Genomic DNA, 27,588 nt, shown 5'->3' with positions numbered 1-27,588 from the left:
CAGCTAACAGTTTGCTTTGTGTTTCTGTCAGAGTGTCTTGCTGTCACTCGCCTGACCACAGACCTTTATTTTTCACTGAGAATCAACAATGGAAGTTGAGTCCTTGGTGAACTTCATAGAAATTCGAGGCTACCAAGGGTAAATAAATTTAAAAAAAAACAAAAAACAACGAAACAACAAACCAAAACAAACCTGCAATGCCTTTTGGTTCTTTCTTTTGTTTGTTTGCTTGTTTCTGATTTTTAAAGGTTTGGATGCCTCTGAACAAATCAGATCTGAGAATGACTTCTGATTCCTGCAACTTCCCTCCCAGGTGACAGATGGGACCCTGCAGAGCTAAGAGATGTTTTCCAAAGGCCATCGCAACAGCTGTGGCCCCACAACTGATCTTCAAAAACAAGTTCAGAGTTTGAGTTTTTCCTTATTCAGTATTCTCATTTATGCTCCCTATTGAGTCTATTATTTCATGTCATTAAATCCACAAACCATGGAAGGTTGAAGGGCAATGGCAGTTTTTAAAAAGCAGTGTTGTGAAAACTTCACTCTCACAGACATGCTGTGAATGATGAAGGACTGCTTAGCTCTAAGTATACAATCATTTTCTAGCTTCCTAGCTAGGCAAAAAAAGCCACATCTGGTTAAACAAAGACAAATCAACTCCGGAAGTCTTGTAATTTCTTTTCCCAAAAAGTACTATGCATTCAGTGAAATGACTCTTCTGTGATGCTGGAAGAGCATATTTGTAATTAGACTGCTTTAATTTTCCTACTGACATGAAAATTTCCTATTCTTATAGTGAGCACATACCCTCTAAAATGCTTAAATACACCATATTCAATATTATTTCCTGAGCCAGAAGATTAGAGTTTCACCCAGGGTAGTATTGCTCATTTTGATGTATTTATAGCTGCAATCTACAGCAGGAGAAGCACTATAGCACTGCTGTAGAAGAAGAGTCTGTAACAGCCAGATTATGCATCCTGAACACTGAACAGCACTTTTCACAGACAGCAACAAATTAATTAAGGCAAAGTATCCTTTGTTTGTGTTTTTGGGCTCCTTAAAACCTCAACAGACCTCAAGCCTCAGAGCCACTGCTCTCTTATGGACACTGAAAGCACTTACAGATTGCACACAGGAAGCAGCCAGAAAAGATGTTTGGGTAGAAATGTCATCCAGTTCAGTAAATGAGTCATCTTTCATGACTCTAGTCAGTGACTCAGACAATTCCTATACCAGCTTGGGAGCAAACCTTCAAGGAGTGCAAGTTGGGTAACACTGAGGGGAACCTCAGACATCCCAAGTACTCATTACAAGAGAAAGCTACAAATGACTGCAAAGCTCCAGCTGCCATCAGCTGTCCCACACCACAAATCTATTACAGCGACCTCCCCAGCAACTAGAGTCTAGTGCTGGTATTGCATGAAGAGAGCTATAAAAGCATTTTTATTCATTTAGCTACTCTACAATTACTTTTCCCTTCAGGAAGCAGAATAAGAAAATATTTTTAGGTGTTGGCGCTTTGGAGAAGCACAAGAAACATTAGGAGCTATTATTTCCTTTTGCATTTTTCTCTCACTGCAGATCTCATTCAAGGCATGCATCTTCCTGGCAGGAGATGGCATTTTCTTACCAGAGCCAGAGTTGGAAGAAGGATGACTGTGGTTACCTGTGGTACCTGCACTCTCAGTGGAGAAGGAGAAGCAATACATCCTTTGCACAAAAACAGCTAAAAGAGCCAAAAGTTTAATCTTTGGAGATCACACTCCTCTTGGCACGTAGGGAAGCATGGACTGTCAATAGGCACGTGCAATATCATCTGCTCCACAAGCTCAAGGTTAGGAGCAGAAAATCATTATCTGGCTCAGCTATTTTGCTTTACAAAAGTCCATAGCAAGAGTGGCAGTATTTTAATTCGGAAGTTAAGTTCCTACCTTCTTTACAAACCCCAGCTCCCAGCCAAGATGCCAGCATTTTACCAGACAGCCCAATTAATATTCTCCTGCAGAGCTCAGGAGCATTGAACCAACAATCCCTCTCCTAAAAAGGCACACAACACCTCCAAATATTTATTCTGATTCTCTTCAGCACATAACACTTCTCGGTATCTCAAAAAGAATGCACAGAAATAAACTGAGTTCCTTAAACATCAGAGAACCATGCTAATGCTTTGAAGCTTCATGTTTGCTGCTCCTGGGAGGTCTCCAGAAAAGCAATAGTGAGAGAGGCTGTACACTATCATCCTTTTTTTTGGAGAGAATATTAATTTGTAAAAAGACACCACAATAAGAAAAAAGCATTTTTTTTTTTTTTTTTTACCTCCCCCATGCAGTGGAATTGCATAGGAAAAAGAAACAAAAGCAAAATGCAAACAAGCAAAGCGTGTTTCATCTCATTTTTCAATCATCAAACTTGCCAACATATTCCCCAAGGTATAAAGGTGCTAAGCTCTCCGCTGGGAGCACTCACCACTTGGAAGTTCCACGCTTGTTATCCTTGAAGGAGGAGATGAGCCTGCATGATTTTTGGCTACAACACTAATTACACAGTCATTTCTTCCAAGTTTTATCTCAGTACTGTTTGAGGGCTCCGTGACTTCTTTATACTCCAGTGATTCCTCTAGCAGGTAGCAGGACACTTCATGAGACACAATTTTTCCATTGGCTTCAGAAAGGGATAAGGGCTATGAACAGACAAAGAAAACGTTACAAAAAAAGTAAGGAGGAAGAAAGTTAAAGAAGACATAGGATAATATGATTCTAGCATCCCAGTCTTGTCTGAGGAATGCACAGGAAAGACAGAAAATTTAGTAACTCAAGTGTAAATTTGGAGGTTAATACAAAGGTTTCCAAGTTTTTCATTTCTACCTGGGATTTACTAAAAATTAAATTGTTTAAGTGAAATGTTTCTCACTGTACATTTTAAATACAACTTCAGTAAATTTCCATTTGGGGAAAAATATTTTTTCCATGGATGGTTCTATAAAATGATAAGAAAAACAATCTGATTTATTGACTATCAACTTCATTCATTTATAAATCTGTAGGAAAATGGATTTTCATGCTTAAATTACACCATATGTTATAACGTTAGGTTTCCTATCTACCTTCCAGAAGATTCTTAGGCTTTTTCCAGAAGGACTTCTCTCTCTCCAGATATCTGGTCCCCTGGCAGGAGCTAAGATAAAGAAAGAGATTCTTTTTCCAAGTTGCACTGTACACAATTTATCGTCTATCAGAAAGTTAGCTTTTTAGACAGCGAATTTAAAAAGCACACAGCTTCACAAGTTCACTCTTTATCATCAAAGAAACAGATAAACTTACGGGCTTCCAATGTTGTGTGTTCCTCTGTCCCACTCCAGTCACTCCATCTCCAGAAGTGGTCAGCAGCTGAACAGCGCACCCTGAACTGGTATTTGGTGTATGGGTGCAATGCATTCAGCTGAGCTGTGTAGGTTGAGAACTTCCCACCAGGCATGGAGACATTGTGCTGTTAAACATTGATAGAATTTTACTTGCTATATAAAAATACATATATATATAATTTGCTGAAAGTCAACACCTAAAAAAGGTGGTGTTTTCTCCCATATAGACTGGAAAAATGCTACAGTCAAATTCTAGATAGCTGTTGTTTGTCTCACAGAAGGCAGCCTTCCCAAGGAGAGAAGGAGTATACAAAGAAACAGTGTGAGAATGAGACAATGCTTGGAGAGCATATAAAATATATATATTGAAAAATATTTCCTATGCAGTCATGCTAGAAAAGGAAAAGAATTCAGAGGTCTGTTAAAATGAAGTTGTATGTGGCACAAAAATATGACATACACTCTGTCTGCTGCAATTATTCCCTAGAAGTGTGAACTTTCAAGAGGATAAGCTCTGCAGGCAAAAGCAGGCTGCTGCTTCCACCAACCCTCTTTAGCTCCCCCCCTCTCCTATGAGCAGTGAAATGTTAGCTCACAAGTTCCACCAAGGCTTCGTCTCTGGTACTCATAATCTGAACTCCCATCATGACTGTGCACAGCAGACTGGGCAGACAAAGGACTTACTCCTAAGACACATTCACAAAGGCATGCTAAAGACAGTCCATCTGAGAAAAAGCTTATCACGCAGCATCCATACCAGACAGACGTTTTCCCCTCAAAAGACAGTATCCAAGTAAAACCCAAATGACTTCTGTTCACAGTTCTTACTACAGCACTAGTCTCTCCTGTTATTAAAATGGTACAAGTCCATAGAGTATTTCTGTTTCACAACCACTTAAAAAGAACAACACGAAACCTAGGCATGGGAATGCGCTTTACTGAATCTAACTATAACACATGTGCATCACAGCTGCCAAAACTGGACTCTCAGTGACTTCAAGCTGCAACTAATTGTGCATTTCTAAAACCAAACGACAACTTGAAAAATATAAAAATGACAACAATCTCTCATACGGATGGAAAAGCTTCTGAAAACATCCTCAAAATGCCATGTAAATACCCATAGCAATTTCACAGCTACTTTTTTATTACAGAGAACTCTTTGAGCTTTTTTATTAAGCAACCAAAGACAATGTGACAATGCTTAAGAGCTTCTACCAAGTTGTGCATTGTGCTTCAAAGTATCTGTAAGGGAGAGCACTGATACAGGTGCAGTGAAGCAAACTGCTGTGGCTGTGTATGACTTTATCATCCTCCACTGCCCCTGATTACTGACCTGGTAGCAGCATTCACAAGCAATTATGTTCTCCAGGCTTCAAACAGTGTAATTCAGGCTAGACAACTATGCAAAACTACTTTTTGGCATTTTAAGCTGAGCTGGGGGTGGGTAATGCTCAGATATTTGTTTCCACTCCTGACTGCAGCAGAAGCAGTTACTGCTGGGAGCAGAAAATGCAAGCAACTGTGGGTGAGGGTATCTGTAACCACAACACCAAAATCCAATACAGCTCATTGGTTAGAGCTTTTATTTACATCTAAAAGCAAGTTAATTCCTCTGATAATTCCCAAGGCATCTGAACTGATTTTCTCTGCAATACTTAGTATTTGAGTACTACTAAACATATTACTACAGAGAATATAGACAATCTTAAGGCTTCCACAGTCTGTAAATGCTTCAAAATTGTTTTAGAAATGAGCATGTATTTATTACTACCCTATTATTTTAGAGAACACACACAAAATTAGTGTGTTCACTGTCAACTGCTTCACTTCTGTGACTTGAGTGACTTTGTACAAGGCTATGCTACTAAATGTAATTGGGTAAGAGAATACTCCTGCTACAAACTTCCTGAGGAACCAGCATTGATAAAAATCAGTCTGTGAGGTTCCCATGCTCACATGTTCAGGTTCTTTACACCAAGTCTGGGTAATTAACCATCTGTCCACCTGAGCTGCTCAGTGATGCTCCAGCAATGAGCAATCACAGAACTTGGAGGTAAACCTGAGGCCAACTGAACAGGCAGCCATTAGGCTTCCCCACTGATACAGATCACCCACACACTACTTTAGGCAGTAAGAAGGGGATATATTTCCACCACCTACGCTTGGTATCTGATGCTGGTGTCTAAATTAGTGCCTTAAGCTCATTTGACAGTCAGCAGAATAAATATGCAGCTCCAATCAGTGACAGAACACCAATGCTGGGCAGCAGCTAGAATTCCAGCCTGAATGCTGGAAATCTGAACACCACCCAAAAACCACCACCTCCTCTCCAGTTGCAGAGGTCTTCACCAAGGATTACGTTCTGTTGTGCCAGTGGGAGAATGTCTCCCTATCCTGCCTCTGCTCTAGTGACATAAGAGCAGGTTTAGCAACTCTGTATTACAGTCATACACATGCCAATTGCTAACAGCAAGCAAATAAATGTTCTCTAAGGAAAAAGGATGGAAAAAAGAAAATCAACTAGAGATTACTAAAGGCAATCAGAAACAATCACTGTGGAAGTCTGTGGGGCAGAAGCAAACCACGGAAAGAACGTGCATTAGTACAATTTGCAGCACGAAGGACAGACTACAAGGACTGTTACTCAAAGAGAGGGCTTGAAGTGCCAAATAATACTGTAGCTACACTGAAACTTCCCCTAAGCTACTTAAAAACAAGCAAAATAAGGAACAGCAGGCAACAATGAAAATGAGTAGAATTTTATCTAATTGTGCTAGATGAGCTCTTAGCCATTCCTGCATTAAGATGATCAGAATGAAGATATGAAAAAAAGATAAGGATTTGAACCAAAAAAATCCACTGAAAATAACACTTACCAGTTTTTGCTCAGAATGGCCACTGCGGATTTCAATTTGACACAGAAGCCTGATCTCAGCAAAGCTGCCATTTATAAACCAACGCAGACGGACGCTTGTGGAGCTGTTCCCATAAACAGTTAACTTTTCTGGAGTTTCTGGATTAACTTAAAAATTAAAGAAAAAACATTTATTCTAAGAAAAAAAAAAAAGCATTAATTTCAGTTTTAAAAAATTATGTTTTGAAAGATTGAGGAGAATAAGAAGAATAAATAATACCCAAATAGGGCTTAAGAGGCACCTATAAAACAGCCTTGCCCCTGATGCACTTCTCAGTTATTAAACATGGAAGCAGATTTACTTATGCTGAGTTCCGCTGGCATACAAAATAAGGGGTTGGAGATGCAGAAAAACATTTCATCGCTAGTTATTTTACCAAAACAGTGAAACATGGGCTATTTCAGAGGACTGTAAGGACACATGAAATTCACCCAATCATGGGAACCTGGCAAGTTAGAACTTAAAATATTCAGACCTCTTTACCTCCCCCTGTCCAAAGCTCCCTTCATGAAGCATTTGTGGACTATTCAATACTACTTCTCAGAGCTGTTGGAGAAAATCAATCTCCACTGTTGGAAATGCTCCAGTTGCCCTTGAGAAAATATGTGCTCTACATTGGGAACTAAGTGTACAGTGAGTAAAAAAAAGGAAAGGAAACAAATACAGAACAGCAGTCATACTGACAGTTTATCATTAACAGAAGTAAGTTATACCAAAGTGACCTGCCTATGTATTCCTACAGTTCTAGTCTCAGGCTACTTGTCATTAAGAGATGAAAATAAATAAATAAATAAATAAGATGAGCTATCTTTAACTACAAACTGAGTTTTACAGAGTGAATGGCTGAAAGCTATAAGCCCTAGAAACTCTGAATCCACAGCTGTGTGTGGCTGCATGGAAAAGGACAGGGAAGAGAGTCAGCATGACAAAGGTCATCATCTTCGCTTTAAAACACAAACGCAATGAAATAAGTTCATAACAGCAGATGATCACAGGTACGTGCTTATTCTAAACAGTAAGTAACACCCTTGCTAGTTCCTTTCAGCACTGCCTTTTTATGCTCCAAATGCTGCCAGTGTGAGCCTGTACAGTATTTTGCCCTTTAAGCAGACACCGAAGTAAAGAATCACAGAATGGCCTAGGCTGAAAGGAACATTAAAGACCACCAAGATGCAACCCTCTGCAGTGGATAGGGTTGCCAGCCACCAGATCAAGCTGCCTGGGATCCCATCCAACCTGTCCTTGAATGCCTTTAGGGATGGGGCATCCACAGTTTCTCTGGGCAAACTGTGCTACTGCCTCACCACCCTCCAAATAACGAATTCCTTCCTAACATCTAACTTAAGTCTCCCTTCTTTCAGTTTAAAGCCATTTACTCTCACCTTATCACTAATAGACTGTGTAAAAAGTCAGCCTCCCTCGTACTTATGAGCTCTCTTCAAGTACTGGAAGGCTGCAACGAAGTCTCCCCAAAACGTTCTTCTTCACCAAACTAAACAAGCCCTGGTTGCTCAACCTTTTTTCATAGGAGAGGTGCTCCAGCCCCTTCATCATCTTTGTGGCCTCCTCTGGACCCGCTCCAACTGCTTTGCATCCTTCTTGCATTGGGGACCCCAGACCTGGACACAGTACTCCAGATGGGGCTCTATAAAGGCAGAACATTTCCTTCACCCTGCCGGCCACCCCACTTTTGATGCAGCCCTAACATTACTGTTATTGAACATTACTGTTCAGAGATACAAGTGCATAGTGCTGGCTCATGTTCAGTTTTTCATCCATCAGAACCCCTAAGTCCTTCTCCACAGAGCTGTTCCCAATGAGCTCTTCTCCCAGCCTATAGACACATCCAGGACTGCCCCGACCCAAGTGCAAGACCCTGCCCTTTTCCTTGCTGAAGTTCTTATGGGCCCACTTTTCAATTCTGTCCAGAACCCTCTAGACAGCTTCCCTTCCTTCTGTTGTGTCAGCTGCTCCATACAGCTTGATATCATCTGCAAATTGACAAGAGTGCACTCAATCCCATCATTTATGTCATTGATGAAGATATTAAAGAATACAGGTCCCAAGATGGATCTCTGGAGGACACCACTCGAGGCCAGTTTTCACCCGACTATACAGACATTGGCTGCAAACATCCAACCAATTATATATTCACCAAGTAGTCCAGCCTTTGAATCCATACCTCTCACCTTAGAGATAAGGATACATGTAGGACCATGTCAAAGGCCTTGCACAAGTCCAGGCAGATGACATCAGTTGCCCCTTCTTTGCCCACTGAAGCCACTGGCCCATCATAGAAGGTCACCACCTTGGTCAGATATGTTTTGCCACTGCAGTTCTTAGTTGCAACTAAATTTTAATTGCTGATTTGGAATAGAATATGGAGCAACACATAAGCAGCAGCTGCTTATTATTAGATCACAAGCAGCATTTATCCATACAGCAGCGTATACAGTCCAGCAGTACTGCTGTAGAGTACATACAGTACAGACATCTCCCTGCACACCGTATCTTTACCTCAGGACATGTGCTAAGCTTTCTTAAGTTCGAATCACAAAATGAGTCAAAAAACTTGTGACAACAAAGCAAAACAATCACAAACAATAGCATACCACGTCAGTGCTCTTCCAAACCCCAAACAAACCTTTAGTGTATAATAAACATATCTAATTGCCTTCATAACTCTCAAGACTTACCTCTCCGATTTAAGTCAACCAAAAGTGATGCCTCTGTTTGTCCAATAGGATTGGAAACTCCTAATACAAAACTGTAGGTTTTCTGATCAGCCAGAACTGGAAAGCCACAAACACGCTCTTTCTTCATTTCATTTACATCACAGGAAACATTTTTACCAGATATACTACAAAGTAAGAAAGGGTGAGGGAACAATATCATTTTTGAATAAGGTAACTTACAGCAACAGTCAGAAGTCTAGATTAAAAACACAGTAAAGAATAATGCGTTCATTAAAGCACGGAGCTTACAGAATTAGTTTACTGCAGAGGCATATCTAACACCACAGTACAAGTTAAAGTGGCATCAGTTATGACTTGCCCCGATCTCACATGAAACTCCTCTCTTTCACTAGCATAACATTTCTATCTTCCCACTTCTCAAAAGCCTGGAAAACAGGTATGTCCTGTAAAACTACCTCACAAGTCACAACTAAATCTCTTATTTGGAGTATCTTTGTTCAGATCAGCAGACATTTGCATTGGAAGTATGATTTTGATTGCTTTCTGAGCTAAGGAAATGTAACATACATAACATCTTTCTACCAGCCCTGCCAAACTTAAATTAAGATTTGTTGCCCAGGATACATCCACTAGTCCATTGCCCACGATACATCCATTAGTCCCAGCCATTTATAAATCAAAAGCAGGTTGGTAATACCCAAGACCAGAGCTATATCATGTTGGCAGTAGTCTGACAGGATAAGCCCTTTATTTTGTCATTCGTCCAGAAAAGTCTTTGGAAATATCATCTCCAATTCTCATTGCAATTTTCAAAATGAGGTTCCTGTAATTTTATTTTTAGAGTTCAGTTCCAACTTCAACAAAAATATTTCAGGCTCCAAACAGTGAAGACTATGTCATAGAAGGAGGCATGGAACAATTAGTCGTAGCCAGCAAAGGATGTATTCTAGTTCTACCTTTTTACTTCTACAATGCTGATCGGTTTTACCTTTCAATTAAACTGTACTTCGTTCCACGTACTCCGTACAGTCCACTGGCTCTACCTGGTTTCCAGGTGCATTTTATTATCACAAAGTTGGATGTTTCACAGCTGAGGTCTTCGGGAATATCAGGGCCATCTGTAGGATAAAATAAAATCAAAACAGTTAGACAAAGTATTCCCATCCCAGTGTGATAAGTGAAACTGCAATACATGCTTAATTGAACAAATAAAATGAATTATTATTATCAGCGCCAACTGATTTACTCTTGACTCTGGGCTCCTAAGTGGGTAGGTAAGTTGATTAAACCTGCGTTCACAAGCTCCAGGTTCTGACTTGGAAGTGCTTCACTAAAACTCTGTGAGTCTCAGTTTAACAATGAAACAATTTAGGAATTTTTCACATGCCAGCTCCACGACTGCTTTGCATTCTCCAAGCAAGTCATGTCAAAGAGATGTTCCCCTTGGCAAGATTTTGATCCTGAATTTGAAAACTTAAGCAAACCATGATTCCCTCTTTCTTTTCACTGTCGCTTTGAAAGCACCCATCCTCTCCTTTTGAAGCGTGTTTTTCTCTCTCACACTACACCACTGTTGACTGCCTTTTTGGAGAAGATGGACAGTACTGCCAACAGAAAGGGTGACCAGTCCGTTGCGACACTATGCATAGTCTTACTTCAATTCTCATACACTTTTCCCCAAATTGTACTGCAGTAGTATCCATGGAGCTGCCATATAGAAGGAAATTAACATGAGACAACAGTGGCAAGGGTTAGTTTAGACTAAGAGTAAAAGGAAAAGAAGAGTTAACATTTAGTTTGCCAGGTCTAGCCTTAACTAAAATGGTGTGGATATACATTCATTCCCTCTACTTTCTTTTCTCCAAATCTACCTCATCAGGAACGGTATTCTGGCAAGTCTTACTTCCCATTAAGCAGCTACACTGGCAAGTACAAGAAACACTGGAAGGACACTACAGCCTCGCTCTTCAGAAAGTACTGTATGAAATAATCCCAGATCATCATAGTCTTCATTCACTGAGCACTGATTATTTATGTGGAAGGCTCTTCCACAAAAGCAAGCAGGGCACAGATAACATAAAAACTGCACCTCACTGAGAAGGCTGCTTTGCATTTTCTAACACGGAATATGCAAGAAGACAGATTTTCGAAAGACATGTTGGAATTAGATGTTGGAATTAGAACACACTTTCAAAACAAGTTCCTCAGTTCCAAGGATTCTAAATTCCAAGATGGGTGCTTACAATGGAAAACTGGAGCTGTTAGAAGATGGCAACTCTCATAACCATTGTGGTGAAAGCACATAAAACTCTGAGGTTTATTAATTAACGGGAAGAAGAAACAGATAATTTCAAAAGGTAGCTGCATCTGGAAAAGATTTCTGAGGCTGGCAAAAATACATAGAAAAGATACATGGTGCATCTTTAAAAAAAATATTAAAAGAATATTTAGAAGATTTCCCAAGGAAAATGAACTGTCAGCCAAATTCCCTCACTGTAATTAGCTCCCAGGAAGTTACTGCTCTGGATGAGCATCTGCTGTTGCTTCAAGCATAACTGTTTTATTGCTTTTCTTTGGTTGGTAAATCAGTCTTCACTTACAATTCTTCCTCTTACTCTTGCCTTTATTAGGAACAAACTGAAACACATTTTTGTCAAAAGTGACAGAAAATGAGGATAAATCTTTGAATGCTGATAAACTACTAAGTACTCCAGATAAGGAAGAACTGTCTCAGGAACAGAGGTCCAGAAGCAAAGATGCAATGGGACTGGTTCTAGGAGACTCTCACAGGTAGTCACTGGGTACCCACCACCCCTCACCCTCTCAGCCCTTGTGTCTTCTCCATGTCTTGGAGTTTCCATAATGAAATTAATCATATGAGTAAAATCCCAGTTTTTCCTCACAAGCCAAAAGCTAGGGAAGAGCAAGAAAGACACAACAGCATGTTTTCTAGCAGACCCAAAAGTCTCAAGAGCATTTCCTCAAGGTCAGTAAACATAATTATACATACATCCTACAAACAAGACAGTTCCATCCATCCCATTTTCAGACATTCTGCACACTATATTTGTCCCACTGGCATCTGAAGCACTGGCATTTAGCACTCTGATTGCACTGCTCCGACTGCTCAGACGTATTAGTGGGTAATCTTTTGCTCCATATGACATCCGTTGTACCTGCCGTCCTTCTTCATGGACACAACAAAATGTCACATTTGAACCCACTGCCACCACAGTGTCCTGAGGAAAAAGTCCACTTCCACTGGGCTCAGTATCTTTTCCTATCAGAGAAGGAAAAAACGAAAATGAAAAATAAAAAAGGAAAAAAAAAAAGCAAAAACAATTTGCTATAAATATGCTGCCAGTCAACTAAAACTTAACTCAGGAGTAAGCCAGTGCACCCAAATCAATGCTTATGAGGTTTCATTATTTCATTAAACATTTCTCTACTATACCTCCAAAAAAGCGTTGAGTCATCACAGCCTTAAATCTTTTCCTCTGACTTTGCCTTAGTTTTCATAAAGTACTTAAAGTCCATGTGGTACTAACGGAGCATACATACCAGGAACTATTTCTACTGGGCTCCAGTCACTCCAATCCTTCTTGCCATCAAATTGTGTTATATTAATATAACGGCGAATCCTTGCATAATGCGATGTACACTCCAAAGGCATGTCTGATTTCCAGTTCCAAGAATGGATGATGTCTTCATGGGTCAGTTTTGAATTGTAAAATTCCTACAAAGTTTTTCCCAAAAAAAACAAAAAGATCATGAATGGTTGTTAGCAAAGACATATAATCTTATAGCTGTTAACCAAATGGGAAAGTGAGTGAGGTTAATAATAAACTCACAATGGATGGTCACAATGTTTCATTTAACTTTCAACTGCCTTATGAATTCACTTGGGTAAGAGTCTAAGATGCTAAACAGCCCACCAGCCAGAAATACCAGAGGGCACACATTTGAGGGAGAGTAGGCAGCTTGCTGTGCATTTCAAAAGGTATATATTGTATCCCAGTATTCAGGGCGTACTCCATGTCCCAACTTTTTCAGCATGAATTTCTTGTAAATTTTAGCCTGAGAATACATATTTTATCTTTTTTCCTTTCCTAAAAAACAAATGTAATGGAATTACAAATAAGGTTAGAAAAACTGGGGATGTCGTTTCCTAAACTCCGGTTAAATTTAGAAGGTACTGTGACCTCAAGATACCTACTGATTAATTCAGCTGACCTACTACAACAGTGGAGACATAATCTGCACATTTATTTTTCAAGATGAAAAGAACTTACTCGTGTGACATCTTCCATTGTTTCCTTACGGAGTATCTCAATCTCCCAAGAAGCGTCCACTCCATATGGGAAGGCTGATCCATTATCACTCCACTTCAGAGTTAACGTGGAAGTTGAAAAGTCAGGTGTTAAACTAAGAATGCGTGGAGCGAGTGGAACAAATGCTTGAAAGAGAGGGCAGGAAAAAAAAAACAAACATATGAAATTATTAGTCAGCAACACCAGCCCTACAGGTGTTTAACAGACACATTTCTGCTCTGAACTGGCTAGTAGCCATACAAACATATAACTCAACCTCTGTGATTAGAACAAGATGTGCTTTGTCATTACTTGAGCAGAAAAGTGCTGAGGACAGCACAGGTGCCAATGAGTCACCAGGTAGCAGCTTCTTGCAGACATGTAATTCAGTGATCATGAATTGACCCTTCCTAATGTGTAGCAAGGCAGGCAGACAACTTTCACTCCACGCCACAGAGTGTACTACAGAATTGAAGTGTACATAAGAATACAAGAAGAAAGAAGGATGTAAAATCCACCAAAAAAAAAAAAAGGTTTTAGAGACAAGCAGAAAAGAGGTGACTCAACAAAAGTGGGAGCAGAGAGATAGGAGAGCAGAAGCACAGCATGGAAGAAGCTCACAGGAGGCTCTGGAGAGGATCATGAGGAATATGATTTTAAGATACAAGAAATAGGGAAGACATAACATCGAGATAGAGACATGACAAGGAGATTAAACAGAAGCATATCTTCTACAAAAGGACAGTGGTGAAGCAAGAGGCTGAGAGGCAACGGTTACAGCAGTTCAGATGGTATTGGCCCTGGTGTAGGATAAATCTGGTTTTTAAAATGCAACTTGGGTACTGGCCAAGACTGAGAGCTTGCAACATGTTCAGAATGATTAACACACTAGCCAGAATGTCTTGTGAAGCGTGAATGGGTCCTCCTGACTGGAGTCAGACACATGCTGGGGAACCACATTGTGGGAATCCATTCCCCACATATTTTTCAGTTCTGTTTTGTTCACATTTCCTAGCAGCTCTAGCCAGAACCAAAGACTAAATTATGAGTAAGTGCATCAGATTGCCAATGCCTATCTTCAATTCACAGCTGAGGAGCTGGGATGATCAGTGAAGTTGCTGAAAGTGAAGAACCAGAAAATATAAGCTGAAGGAAAAATTAGCTGTCGACTAGTTCAAGTTCTGCTTCTGTAAGTAACGCCTGGAAGCAGGTAGTGCTGTTAAACCTGACTGATAGCAATCAGAGTTGGAAATACACAACATAATGTCAATGGCTAAAACTACTGGAGCAGATTACATGGCAGTGGTTTTGGGTGACTGTCATAATTTCAATACAGCTACAGAGAACCTGGAAGAACATGCACTTGAAACTCTCGGGAGAGAGGCTGTGGGCATACATATTGAATGAGATAAGGGGATCTCCTTTTGAACACTGGACACCAAGTTCAGTGAAATTCCTCAGAGCCAAGCAAGCCACAGTACTATTATCAAGGTAGGAAGCAATTTAGTGTAGGGCTCCACTGCCTCAACCTGCAGATACTTTCTCGCTTTCTTCCACCTTTGGGAGAAAGGAAGTAGGAAAAAGTATCTTTTATTAAACTATGATACCGCATCCAATAGGATGCAGTAAAGGTGTTAAGCATAGATGTCTTTGCTGAGTTTCACATAAATTTAAACAGAATGGACAAATTCAGCATGCATTAAGAAAACATGAGTCTGTCATGAATTATGATTGATATAACTGATCTTAAAATATTGCCTAGTTGCAGGAATAAACAACTTAGTTCTGTAGTGGTTCAACATTTAAGAAGGGAGAACTGGCACTAGGAATTTTAATCTGCCTTCTCCCACTCAAGTCTAAGCAAATGCACTTTATGCTCCATGTAGGTACTTCAGAATGTAAGCTAGTAACTATTCCACAAATCCTTTCTAATATGCAGCAAAGAAAACAAGAACACGGAGCGATTAGAAGGATCTAACAACATTGGGCTTTGTTTCCTCCTCACATTCTGTCTTTGAATTCTCTGTGATGAGGGGGCTCAGGATTTTTTTTCCTCTGAGAAGAAATAACAACACACTATGTATGGCCAGATTCATGTGGATTCATTAATATTCTATATACAGGAACACTGGCAAACAAAAATGCAGGCATCTACACTTAACAGCATTTCAGATATGTTAGGTCTGAAACCCGACACTTACAGATGTTTCTCTTGTGAATTTCAAAGCGTCTAGTAGCAAAGGCTGTTCCAGAAATGCTGTATGTGGTTATTTTCATCGTGGTGGAGCTCTCTGGGACTGGAATCTCAACTTTTTTCTCCTTAGTTTTAAAACACTTTGGAATGACGTCACTGAAAAGACAGAGAGGTTTAAGCAGGTATTTCAGCTGACAGGAAGTTAAGGCAAGCTAAGTCATATCTCTAGGATACTAACAAAACACAGATTCTCTGAAATGTAGCAAACAGAACTCCATATCAAATACGTCTTTGTGAAGAGCTGCAGGACTTGGTTGGCAGCAGATTAATAGGCAGCCCTCTTCCCTCAAGCCACTTTAATCAAAGTGGTAGACCATGCACTAGTTGTATAATGTGTCCATCCAGTTAAGAGAACACTTCAAAGTGAAAAAATGACTTTTTAACCACGAGATACTTTTCTAAAACCTATAGTTGTTACAAATCAGTATTTCAAAACAATTAAAAAAAAAAAAAAGAAAAACTCTACAGTTTTTTCCTTACATTTCCTGACTCTATCTCTCTCAATTTCTTTCCAGAGAGACATGTGGATGCAAACAGTATGTTCACCCACCTGAAAACAAAATCAGCTAGCAGGGGAAGAACAGAGGGCAGGGGAGAGCACTACTAAGATTCCAGATGGAAATGCAGTCTGCACACAGTATGCAGCACTCAGCACAATGTGATCTGGCCTTTGTCTAAAGGTCATAGATACATACATAAAACAACAATGCATGGGTCAAGTCCCTTTGCTCATAATCATTGATATGCAACAAGAAAGGAAAAAAAGTTTGAAAAAATCCAAATCTTCCTCTTGAGGCAATGATAGGAGGAAGGAAAATGATGAGAACAATGCCAGACTTCCTGCTGAGAGATTATTACTCATTTATGAACTGGAACAGGACCCTGGAACTCCTATCTGCTGGAGTCAAGAGCTTGGGTTGAACTTTTCTGATTCACACAAAAGACTCTGAACTAGTGAAAGCCAGTTGAGACCTGAGTGCTCATAAAGGCTATTCCTATTATGTACTGAAATATCATTAGAGGATGTTTGAGAAAATGAAAAACAAAATTTTTTCCCTCTGGGAGGTCTGCATGAAGCTCAGCCATCATTTTCTGCTTTGGGACCCAACCTTGATCTGCTTTGCTAAGGAAAAACAGAAGCAGCTACAAGGTTGTTGTTCAGAGCGCAGTACCTTGTGAACTTTGCACTCCTAATCTCTGGCCAAAATATCACATATATGCAATTTTTGTATAGAAATAATAGCTGGCAATGCAGGAATAATAACTAAACAAAGAAATCAAGCATGTAGGTGGAAGAAGTGCAGCCAAGCCCTGAGACCCCAAGGAAAAGTTTGGGCTGCCTGCAGAAGTAACAGGAAAAAAAGAGCGCAAATGTCTGGACTGGGAGAAGAATCAAGATACAAAAATGATTTGAACTCAGTCCTAGCACATGATAAGTATTTGGCAAGTCAGCAGCATGGGGAATTGCACATGCATTTTCATGAGTGAAAAACATACTGAAGATTTTATTTTCTTCATGTTTTTTTGAAATTTTTCACTTGCATTTACTTCAGAAAGGCTACTGGATATGTGGACTCATTTTCATACACTCTGATAAAACACTCTCCAAACAGCTTAAAATTTAAATAGGTTATAAGATAGCCACTAAGAGATTTTTAATGTTTTTTCCACATGTAAATCTTGACATTTATGTATTCTACCTCGTTGGCGCATAATATCGGGATCTGCTTCTTCCAACTATCATTTCCTCTTGGACTAAACCTGGTATGAAGACGTCCCTTATGAAAACTGAGTAAGGGCTAGGCAGACACACAGAGAACTCTGAGTAAAAGAGAGCATCTTCCAGCTCTTTGAAGAGATCAAGGAGGAGATTTTGGCAGGAGAACTGTTAGCGTCAAAGAAAACAACTTCATCAGAAACCCTGCCATTGCCTGAGTGCCTGTGGAGAGCACCAATGGAGGACAACCGGCAGGCAGACTCTCAGGGGAAAAAAAAGCATTATGGATTTCACAGGCAGAGACTGAGGTATAATTATACTTTAATCACAGTTCAGCAGTTTGCAGTCAAGTAGGTAATGGAGGACTTACTCTGTAGTGTAACAAAACTCAGTTTGTCCATGTCTTCTTTTAGATGAGATATCCCAAGTACAGACCATTTTATGTAAATTGTGTGTGACACATTTTAAATTCTGGGGGTCCCCTTGAGAACCTGAAATTGTATAAGAACTACAGTCACAAAAATTTTGTAAATGACAAATTTTTGTCATTTACAAAAAAAACAGTAGGTCATAAATGGCCAGCTGTAAAACAACTACTATGGCTCATACCTGTAGGCATTATGTTTACATATTTACTGTACATATTTCTGGCCAGTATTTTAAAACCACTGCATGATTTTTGAGTGCGCCTGATTATAGGCAACCACGGACTGAAGGATTTCTGGAGGTACGCAAAATCTGGGTTTATATTTGTGCACTAAACAAGCAGTTGTCTCCACAAAACCCATTCCTAGCCTGGCCTAATAAGCAGGCTTTGGGCCAATGGCAAAACCACAAGTAGTGATGATAAACTTGATGTGTTTTTGTTTTCCTCCATTGTCCCACATGGAGGACAATTAATGATAGATGGGCAATTAATGATTATGTGTGAACTGTCACAGACAGCTGACATATACAGCAGAATGGCCTCAAAGCAGACATTTACATCAACTACACATGCAGGCCACCACAGCTGCATTATGGAGAATTTAAAACCCAGCTTTATGCTGATTAACAAGACATCAACGACTGCTGGAATAGAGAGACCAGGTCTGGTGGTGTTTCCATCTCGAGGGTGGTGTGGGATCACACTGGCGGCAATTCCTGAACATTCATAATGTAGGAAGGCACCATAATTAAGTGGTGTCAGTAGAAACAGAAAAAAGGTAAATAGTGAATTACATAACAACATACTCACCTATGTCTCGACTATGCACTAAGCTTGTTAAACATGAAATAGCTAGCGCTAAAAGACAGCGGAGGTTTGGATTCGTCCACATTCTTCTTCTGTTTCCCAAATGGCAGCTTCAAGTAGGAATAAACATCATCTTCTAAGAAGCCGATCAGTGCTAAAATCGCAAAAAAAAAAAGAACAAAAAAACCTCTTTGAAATTCTAGAGCTGCCACCACACAAACGCTACTGTGTGTTCCATCTATTTTTCTTTTTCAGTGATGCTACCAGGTGTGTTACCACTATTCTTTTCTCTGACTGGCAAGCAAACCTTTTTCACCGTCCCGACCACTCCCCAGTGCACACTTTTTCAGAAAGGTATTTCAAAGATAATTTTAGGATTCACACATATGGAAAACAGAACTGTACACAAAGCTCCTTCAGGACTATCTCACGCCAGAATAGATGTGGCAGCGCATTCTTCTAGAACAGGTTTCTTCCAGTGTAGATTGTATATCACAGTTACAGGAAGTCCTGAGTACCACCACTGCAAATGTCCTCTGCTTTGGGCAAGGGTCTAAGAGAGCGGAGTAGTTCGTCTGATTACCTGGTTTCCTTTCCACTGTGATAACTCTTGCCTCTCAAACCTATGAGATGGCAGAACCAAAGCTGATTAACTGAGGATTGCTGGTTCAATATGCAGCTAAATGATAATTTCTAGAGCAAAAAGAAAGGAGGAAGAAAAAAAAAAAAGAAAAAAAAAAAAAGATGGCCATATCTGCATCCCTGGATACTTGCTGCTGTAAATATTGACCTTAAGGCAAAAATCTAGAATATTATATTTAATGTCTTCTTTGAAGATGAATGGGTTTCAGATTTTCCAAAGAGATGTTTATCAGAAACTGAGGAACACATTTAGTTCCACCCACACTTCAGACAACATCATCAGTTTTAGTTCTCAAAATGAAAACTGCAGGAAAGCTTTTGCTCAAGCTCAGCCTACTCCTGAAGCATTGTTTCCCAAACCACCTGAAAGCTTTGAAAACATGAGTTTTCCAGAGACACAGATCAGAAGGAGCTAGATCATTTTCACACAGGAATACAGTTCAGACACTCTCTCCTACAGAGCAATTTTTTAACGCTGCAGGCTAGCTCTTTCAAAAGAAATATCAAGTGGAAAACTACCTCTCCCCAGAAGTCCTCTTCCAAGGCTAGATGTACCACATCATCTGAATAACAAGCTTGGTCTGAAAGTTTCTAATAATTTTAGAAGCCTCCCTTTACTGAAGTCCAGCACTCCCAGGTAGATGTTCCTTCATCTTTCAATACAGACATCTTTATCATTATTATTATTATTTAAGAAAGTCTCCCTCACAGGAGACCTGGGAACGCCACAAAGACTTCTGCACTCCCCATCAATCTGTGTGCACTGTGTTAGAAGTGTAGCAGCATTATTTCAGGTAATCCAGAGCTGTTCAAAAGTGGCCACTGCTTTCTTTTGGTCTGCAGCATACAGACTGAGGGAATGGCACAGGCAGAGCTGGAGCTAAGATTCTGTGGTAAAGGTCAACGTTATATTTGGAGAGAGGAAACATCCCTAAAACTTATTCTATTTTCATCATATTCTCAAGTGAGTTCCAAACTTTTGTTTTCATACATTCTTCAACTGGAGTAACCATGTCATGCAACTTGTTCAGGACCAAATCAAAAGTAGACAAATCCACGTTAAGGACTAATTAAGAACCTGCCAGCACATAGAACATAATGCTGTCAGTGCCAGAAGCACCCACTGCATGTTGGCGTCCTCTGAGGGCTTCGTATCGTATTTGTCCACATTACTCATGGAAATCTATGATGTAAGCTCCAGGTTTAAACTACTTCACAAACCTCTCACTTCATCAGGAATCTGAAGACTGCTCTGATAGAACTGGGAGTTAACACGAACAAAGCAACTGGCATCCACTCAAGAAGCATATGTAAATTACAACTGACTGTTTGCAAGTACTCACAGTATTTTTTTAAAAAGCCATTTCAGGTTTCCAATAAAGCTCATAATCAAAACTTCAAGTTGACGGCATCCTGATAGCTTGCAAAAACCAGGGAATAAATAAATAAAAAAAAAAAAAAAAAAGGAAAGCACTAATAGCACCTGAAGCAGAGAAAACTTTGCACTGTGAAGTTAATAAAACCCCGAAGAACTCACTTTCTAAACACACAGCTGTATGCAACTGTGCAGAACCTGTTTGGTCATGCCAGGTTTCTGAGGCAGGCAGCAGCTACACGTGCCTGTGTGTGGTTCAAAAAATATGCTTTCCTGCTTTCTTATATGTACTTTGGATGCTGTGTGGATACTTTAACATTTTAACAGTGAATTCCAAGAAATCTGAGTAAAACTGACTCTCCTAAATCAAGCAGTTTTAGTTTCTGTTTCAGAATCAGACAGGCACCAAAGGAAAGTTATGTGCTTCCATGCAAAGCATGACAAGTATCTAGTAAACCACAATCTTTCCTAAGAAGTGTAGTCTCCCTGGCTCTTGTCTTCTCATATACATTTTCCAGCTTGCTGAAAAGCTGCCAAATCAAAGACTCACATCCAGTAATTGAATGCCATTAGTCAGGAGAAAAGATACCCATTAAAAGGCTTGTTTTAATTACAAAGTTACAAAATAATTGAAGCAATTTTGAAATAGAAAGTACCCTTTCTTTGGATGAAAACTGCCTTTCATCTGTTGCAGACTAATGAGATAGGGAGGTTTTACCTTGCTCTGCAGAGTAATGAAAAGCTGTTACTCTCTAAGCAGATACACTGCTATGGCACAGGACAACACAAGATTAAGAGATACAAATTCAGGACAAGAGGTCCCAGTGTTGTTAGGAGAAGTCAAAACCCTATGCTAGAGTGCAACAGGAGCAACTGCTGTTAAGCATCTTCCAGTTTCAGGTCTGCATCTTCTTAAAATGAAAAGAAGGGGGTAAATCTGGTCTCTCCACCGGAAAGAGCAACTGCAGCTAAATCTTTTGTAATAGTGAATATTAAAATCCATCAGTGACAGGACATCCCATAACAGTCCCATCAGCCCGGGAAATCTATTCACATCACTCCACTGTTGGTGTTCCCCAACTGCTGCACAACTACCTCTTGTTCCAAGAACATTATTCTGCTTTCAAGGACACTGTTCTGTTGTTCTTTCAGAAAATAAAGCACAGTTTATCATCTGACATACAGCAACCTTGTATGTACAAGATGACTACAATCCGGTCTCCACTAGTTCCACTCTTAAAAACTCTATTTTTTTCACTTTTCCCAGTCCCCACTTCTAGATCTGTGATAATTCCTGGAATGCATCTGTGTGGACCAAAGCTGTTGTACTCTCAGATTCAAAGGTATTTCTGTCCCCTGAAGCCTTGAGCATTACCAAGCACAATGAAAGAACTTTCCTAAGGTAAACCTTTGAGTAGTATTTGTTTACACAGGCCATACTGTATTTGCTTTTCTCTCAGTGTTCAGACCTTGTTGACTCAATTGCAGTTTGTGATCCAGCCCCGGATGCTGCTGCATATAGCTGCCACGTAGCTATTTGTCTAGCACTTCAGAATCCATCCCCATCTTCAAACAGGCTGCAAGCCCCCTGACTCAACACTGCAGAATTAATCTTAATGAAGTTTCTTGTACAGGTCTTTCACTTTCCTGATTTTAAACTAAGGAAAAAGCCTTCCATAATTCCACACTCATGAAGAATAGTGTGCATGTATTTAAAAGACGTCTGCATGCAAATTTCTGCCATACCAGCAGCAAAGGTTTTGGTGTACAAATTGCCCATATTTAAGATCAGTTGCTAAAAAAAAGATTTCGAAATAACTATGCTGAAAGCTACAGTACGTGGAGATGTTCTGACTTCTGTTCAGGGCTCTCTGGTGTGGAACTGGTCCTTGTCCTCGTGGCCAGAAAGAAGTCATTTTAAATCACTTTTTATGCAGGCAAGTTAAAGGAGGACAAACAGATTCAGATTCTTAATCACTGAAGTCAGAGGATAATGGTCCCTATTTAAAACAAAATTAAGGGTATGCATGCACACAAACTGGGAAAGCAGCCTCAAGCGAGCCAACAAACAGATTAATGCTAACTGTGGATTTCTAAAGATGTTGTGAGGCATGCAGCATACCTACTGGCAGATCAGACAGATTACAGAGAGGAGATGATACTTCCAGTTCAACAATATGGGTCTGGGAAAATAATTGTGAACATCTTTCCTTCAAAATCTTGTCAGCTGTAAAGGTTAAGGGTTCTGTCACAAGCTCAGAAAACAAGTGGAGCACGAAATGTCTGACATTGACACGTTGACACATTCCCAGCCTCACCAGCCTTAACCGCACAAAGGGGAAAACACAAGATAGTTGCCATCTCTCCTGCCAACTGTGTTTCTTACTGTGCATTTCTGGGTTTAACTGCTTCTGCCTAGTATTTTAAAATATGGTTGATCAATTGTTTGAATCTTTTTAATATAAAAAGAAGTATTTCTTAGTCAGCTGTAACAGCTTAGTTCCTGAAGTATAAGACTTCTTCAAAGTTCTATTAAGTAATTACAAAGGAAAAAAAAAAAAAGTATTTCTGTGTCTTCTGGTCTCAGAATGTATTTCATCGTCAAGTGCTTAGAAACAGCTCTGAACACAAACAAACAACACCAACTGAAAAAAAAAAAAAAATCAAAAAGCCTTTTTGGCCTGTCTCCTGCTGGCAATCTGATATGCCAGTCGCAACGCTGCCGATCTGGTTTAATAATTGATGAATTGAGGATCAGTGGTCACACCTTTCATACCTATTTTTGTGATCCACATGCAGGTACATAAAAGGAAAGGTTAAGAAGTGAACTTACCCAGAAGGCTCACAGAAATTATAAGTGGAGAGTACTAGATGAGATCATACATAATAAACGTAATCAACATAATAGATCTGTACATCAATAAATTATCTCTAGTTATATTTTGTTGGGTTTCTTTCCATCATTAAAGTTATCATCAAAATAATTTAGCAAAAAAACAGAACAATAAATGCTCTCAAGGAAAATGATTACATAGAATAGCACCAAAAAAACTGTAGAGACTGATGTCAGGTTGTATTTCCAGAGGCACTGAATACCATCATCTCAAATGTATCCAGGCAGAAGTGAAGGTGCCAAGATCAAAACCTTACTGCTAGCGGAAAAACTACTCTGCTTCGCAGGTGGAGAGCATTTATTTTACTTGGCTTTGAATTTTTTTTCCAGACAAATATATTAAATTAATCTCCAAAGTGAGAGACAATGCTCCTATATCTGTATGCACAGATCAAGTTACACATCCACATCCTACTATCGCCAACAGAATACTTTGAAAAAATTCCCCTATCTAAAATCCATGCCAGAAGTACACATTTCTGGGAAATAAAGCAAACTGCCAGTGCAGCTGACAGTAAAGACAATGAAGACAAAAACAGAGGACGAAGTGGCTTTCCTTAAAACAGCTTTGCTGACCCTAGAGCCTACAGTCTTTGACTTCTAGAGATAGCTGAGTAATATAAAAAGGAGAAGTAGAATTAATAAGATTTATTTGAGAGGTTTGGGCTATTTTTCAACAGAGTACATTCTTCCATCTCCTTAAAAAAATTCCCAGACTTGAGACAAAAATCTCTCTTTAACAATCTGAAGGCAGGCTTTCCCTTTCTGTTTTATAACATGGCAGCATTCCCTGTTATAAAAGATTTGCAGGACATGAATCACTATAATTGTTTATAAATGAAGGCTGAAGACCATCTGGGAATCTGGCTTTCCCCAGTTCTGAGGAATTAACTTAAGAATTCACTAGCTTTCTTTTGGAAAGCTGATGAAATAATTCAAATTGCCTATCTGCACCAGCGTAACCTCCTAATCTGCAGCAGAGGAAAAATAAGTTAGCAGCATTAAGGTATTACACAACTAATGTGCAAGAGGGCACAGGGCCATATAACTTGTCCTTTCAGACATATTTTGTTGTGTTTTGTTTCTCGAAGCACGAGTGAAAAACTCCCTCCTCACCACTTCCTCTGGCTGCCGAACAGCAGCAGCTTCACAAAGGTGCTGGGAAGCCACTGCAGGATGCTCCTGCTCTGCAAGGTGGAGGAGGATGTCGAAACACAACTCACCAGCTCAGCTCAATGACCAACGCTTCCACAAACTGATTTTGAAAACTGCTGGTCACCAGCGCCATCTAAAAAGCCAGAGATTTTACAAAGATTGCTGAATGCAGCCCTTTCACCTGGCTCAGAGTCTCAAGGACAACAGAGCAGCTGCACTCACTTCTCACTGTTACCAGTTCCTCCTTGCTTCCAATCTCCCAGTTTTCCTGAACACTATGGAAATACAACCAAGGAAACTACAGATTGAGAGCTGATGGATACTTCAAAGAAGAAAATCAGTATGAGAAAGCATCCGCACCTGGCAAGGAGACAAGAGAAAACTCTCGGAAAACTCTCCTGATGTGAGGAAGGTGATGCAGGTATTCTGTGTAAGGACATAGATGAGAAAGGGTTGAAGGCATTTGATTAAGAAATGAACAAGTAACACAATCCAAAGCTGATTTCAGGAAAGCATTTAGTGCTTCCTTGACATCACAACACAGATACTTGATTACAAAACCTGATACCCCGAAGATCTGCCGTTAAAAAAAATGAAAACACACAGGTGAAACAGATGTCAAATGGTTTGATCACAGCAAGGGATACCATCCTGAAAAAGGATTGGGATTCTTTGTTAAGGAAAAAAAGCTCATACACAAGAACACACTACATGGCTTATAGGTAGCATTGGAATGTCCCAACATTCCTGCTGGAACAACCAGGCTGGAGAGAGGAAAGGGCAATGATACAGCAGTCAAGCAGAGCAGTATACTGAAAGATCAGAATAAAGCAAAGAGATGCTGTAGGAATCTATGGTTTATTCTTACCACAACTTAAACAGAACACACTAGATGGTATTTGGGGGATTTTTAAGCTAAGTTTGTATCCTGTACAAACTTAATTCTCATTGAATTGTTCCTGCTTTCAACTAATTTATAGGCTAACTCAGGAACTTCTAGTCCTCCAGAGTTATCTGCCACGCCTTGCTCAGCACACATGAAGACAGTCACCACCCCACATGCTGCATGTGATGCTCCCGACGCGGGACCTTCATAAGAAGAAAGACTTCCAAATGAAAATCAGGTGTCTAAATCCTAAGTTTGGAAGTCTGTTTGTATCAATTACTACCAAGCATGTGGTTAACTACACGAACATCCATCACTACTAGGAATACAGCACTGCTCTCCAGATGGTGACAAAAGAAAACAAATTCTTCTCAGGAACACAGTGAACCCTAATAATACCAAAAATAGATTAAATACTTTCAGTATATCTGCAAGCCTGTGCATGATTTATTGCTTTTACACACTAGGAAAATGTTATCGTGGATTGAAGCTTACACGCTAAGCCTTACTAGACATCAGAGAAAGCATGCTAGAAAGGCCTGGATTGCAGTAGGGTGAAGGCTGACTTCATGCTGCAGCCATTTCCTCAGCAGGGTCTCTGCATCTAGCTGCAGAATTCCGTAAAGCTTTTAAGTAGTACTTTGAGACCTCACCTCCCCATTCTGAGCAAACTGAACCTGGGAAGCATGTTCAAAGTTTATGGCAGGGGTAAGAGAACAGCCAAAGCATTATCAGATATGCCTGACTTCCTTAGGAAGTCAGCTCAAATTAACAAGCACAGATTCTTCTTCCACAGTGGTGCAGATGGAAAACACCTAATCATTTGAACAAAGAACAAAGTGGAGGGGTGAAGGTTAAGGAACACTGTTAGCCAATGAGAAACTTAGCTTCTAGCTATTATGCTGTGCAGTAGAAGGAAACAGCTACGAGTCACTTACACACTAGTATTTTAACCCATTCAAAAATTGTCTTGATACTACAACTGGCAAATTAATAACGCAATAACATGAAGGACTCTACTTTGGTATTTGCGTAAATCTGATACAGCTACACACATTTCCTGATATGCTTGAATTTAGTGACCTCACGGTCACACTTCCTTGAATTCTTGCACTTCACAACACAGCTTGGAACAAGTACACTGGCCAAAAAAAAGTCAAATTAGTTTGCATATGTATAGAACACTCTGTGTATTAACATTGTACGTTACATTCGTGTTAACACGAATGCCTATGTCTATCCACTACATCTCTGCAATATTTAATACTGGGACAATGCATATGAGCAAATATATTCACATTTTTCAACAAATTCATTCGAAAAACTGCTCAAACGGAATTACATAAGCAAGATTTTCTTCTTCTCTGAGACTTGCTGCATTTTAGTGATACATAACTGAAACAAAACACTAATCCACTATTACAAAGGAAATTTAATTTTTCAGGGCAACATCTGTTTACTTCTCAGAACAGCACAACTTCAGAGGAAAACTCTGCTCACATTGTCAGCTGTGCTTTATTCAATGTGAGGTTCAAGGGCAGGGCCACTGTCACTCACATTTTATGAAAGGGGCTTAGGCAAGTCATGTTGTCCCTGAAGTTGAAAGAGGCTGAAGAAATTCAGCTCATACACCATTATGAACAGATAAGTCTTAAAGAAGCTGACTATATTAATGGGAGATTTCATTTTCCTTAATCTGGCAGTGTTCAAAAAGTTATTTTGAACTGTATGACCTTTAATCTTCTTTCCATCACCGGAAAAGCCTATTTAGTTTTATAAGAGAACACTGATAATTATTGAAGCAATTCCAAAAGTGTTTTTTCTAAAAACAGCCGGCAATGACCCGAGGGTTGGAATTCTTCCTTGTTTACAGTGAAACCTGTGGTATTCAAATTATTTTTAAGGTACAATGAACTGAATCCAAAGAAATCTGTTCTCATGTGTATGAACAATATACAAATAGATCAAATGCTGAACTATGGCTTTCGCATTAAATAATATATTGAGAATAACAAGCAACAGTTATGCAATATCCTTTCAGTGTGAATATACGGAATGAGAGTCACTTACGAGAAAGAAATTGATTTTTTAGTAGTCAAGTGAATGAGTGATTCCTGAAACTACAGATCTATATTTTCTGATAA

General features: G+C 39.6%; 1 protein-coding gene across 6 annotated transcripts in view; it reads right to left on the bottom strand.

Moving 5' to 3' along the window:
* The window catches only part of LIFR (LIF receptor subunit alpha), a 54,058-nt gene that overhangs the window by 14,425 nt on the left and 12,045 nt on the right, over positions 1 to 27,588 (bottom strand). For 5 of the 6 annotated variants that reach the window (XM_042825682.1, XM_042825683.1, XM_042825685.1 and 2 more), the window contains 12 exons: positions 18,497 to 18,647; positions 17,630 to 17,750; positions 15,490 to 15,638; positions 13,271 to 13,434; positions 12,540 to 12,714; positions 11,989 to 12,258; positions 9,967 to 10,096; positions 8,979 to 9,142; positions 6,244 to 6,389; positions 3,324 to 3,489; positions 3,107 to 3,177; positions 2,470 to 2,683 (listed from right to left, as the gene is read on the bottom strand). In XM_042825682.1, the coding sequence (XP_042681616.1) occupies positions 2,470 to 2,683; positions 3,107 to 3,177; positions 3,324 to 3,489; positions 6,244 to 6,389; positions 8,979 to 9,142; positions 9,967 to 10,096; positions 11,989 to 12,258; positions 12,540 to 12,714; positions 13,271 to 13,434; positions 15,490 to 15,638; positions 17,630 to 17,750; positions 18,497 to 18,578 (1,852 nt within the window). In that variant the 5' untranslated portion in view covers positions 18,579 to 18,647. Of the gene's footprint in view, positions 1 to 2,469; positions 2,684 to 3,106; positions 3,178 to 3,323; positions 3,490 to 6,243; positions 6,390 to 8,978; positions 9,143 to 9,966; positions 10,097 to 11,988; positions 12,259 to 12,539; positions 12,715 to 13,270; positions 13,435 to 15,489; positions 15,639 to 17,629; positions 17,751 to 18,496; positions 18,648 to 24,918; positions 24,985 to 27,588 lie in introns of all 6 variants that reach the window. The other variant, XM_042825684.1, reaches the window with a different exon arrangement.

This window comes from Centrocercus urophasianus, unplaced genomic scaffold (genome assembly GCF_019232065.1).
Source record: "Centrocercus urophasianus isolate 14NV4802_14NV808 unplaced genomic scaffold, USGS_Curo_1.0 seq_25, whole genome shotgun sequence".
NCBI classification, from domain to species: domain Eukaryota; kingdom Metazoa; phylum Chordata; class Aves; order Galliformes; family Phasianidae; genus Centrocercus; species Centrocercus urophasianus.
Note: the sequence above shows the minus strand (reverse complement) of the source record. Positions and strands in the feature narration are given on the sequence as shown.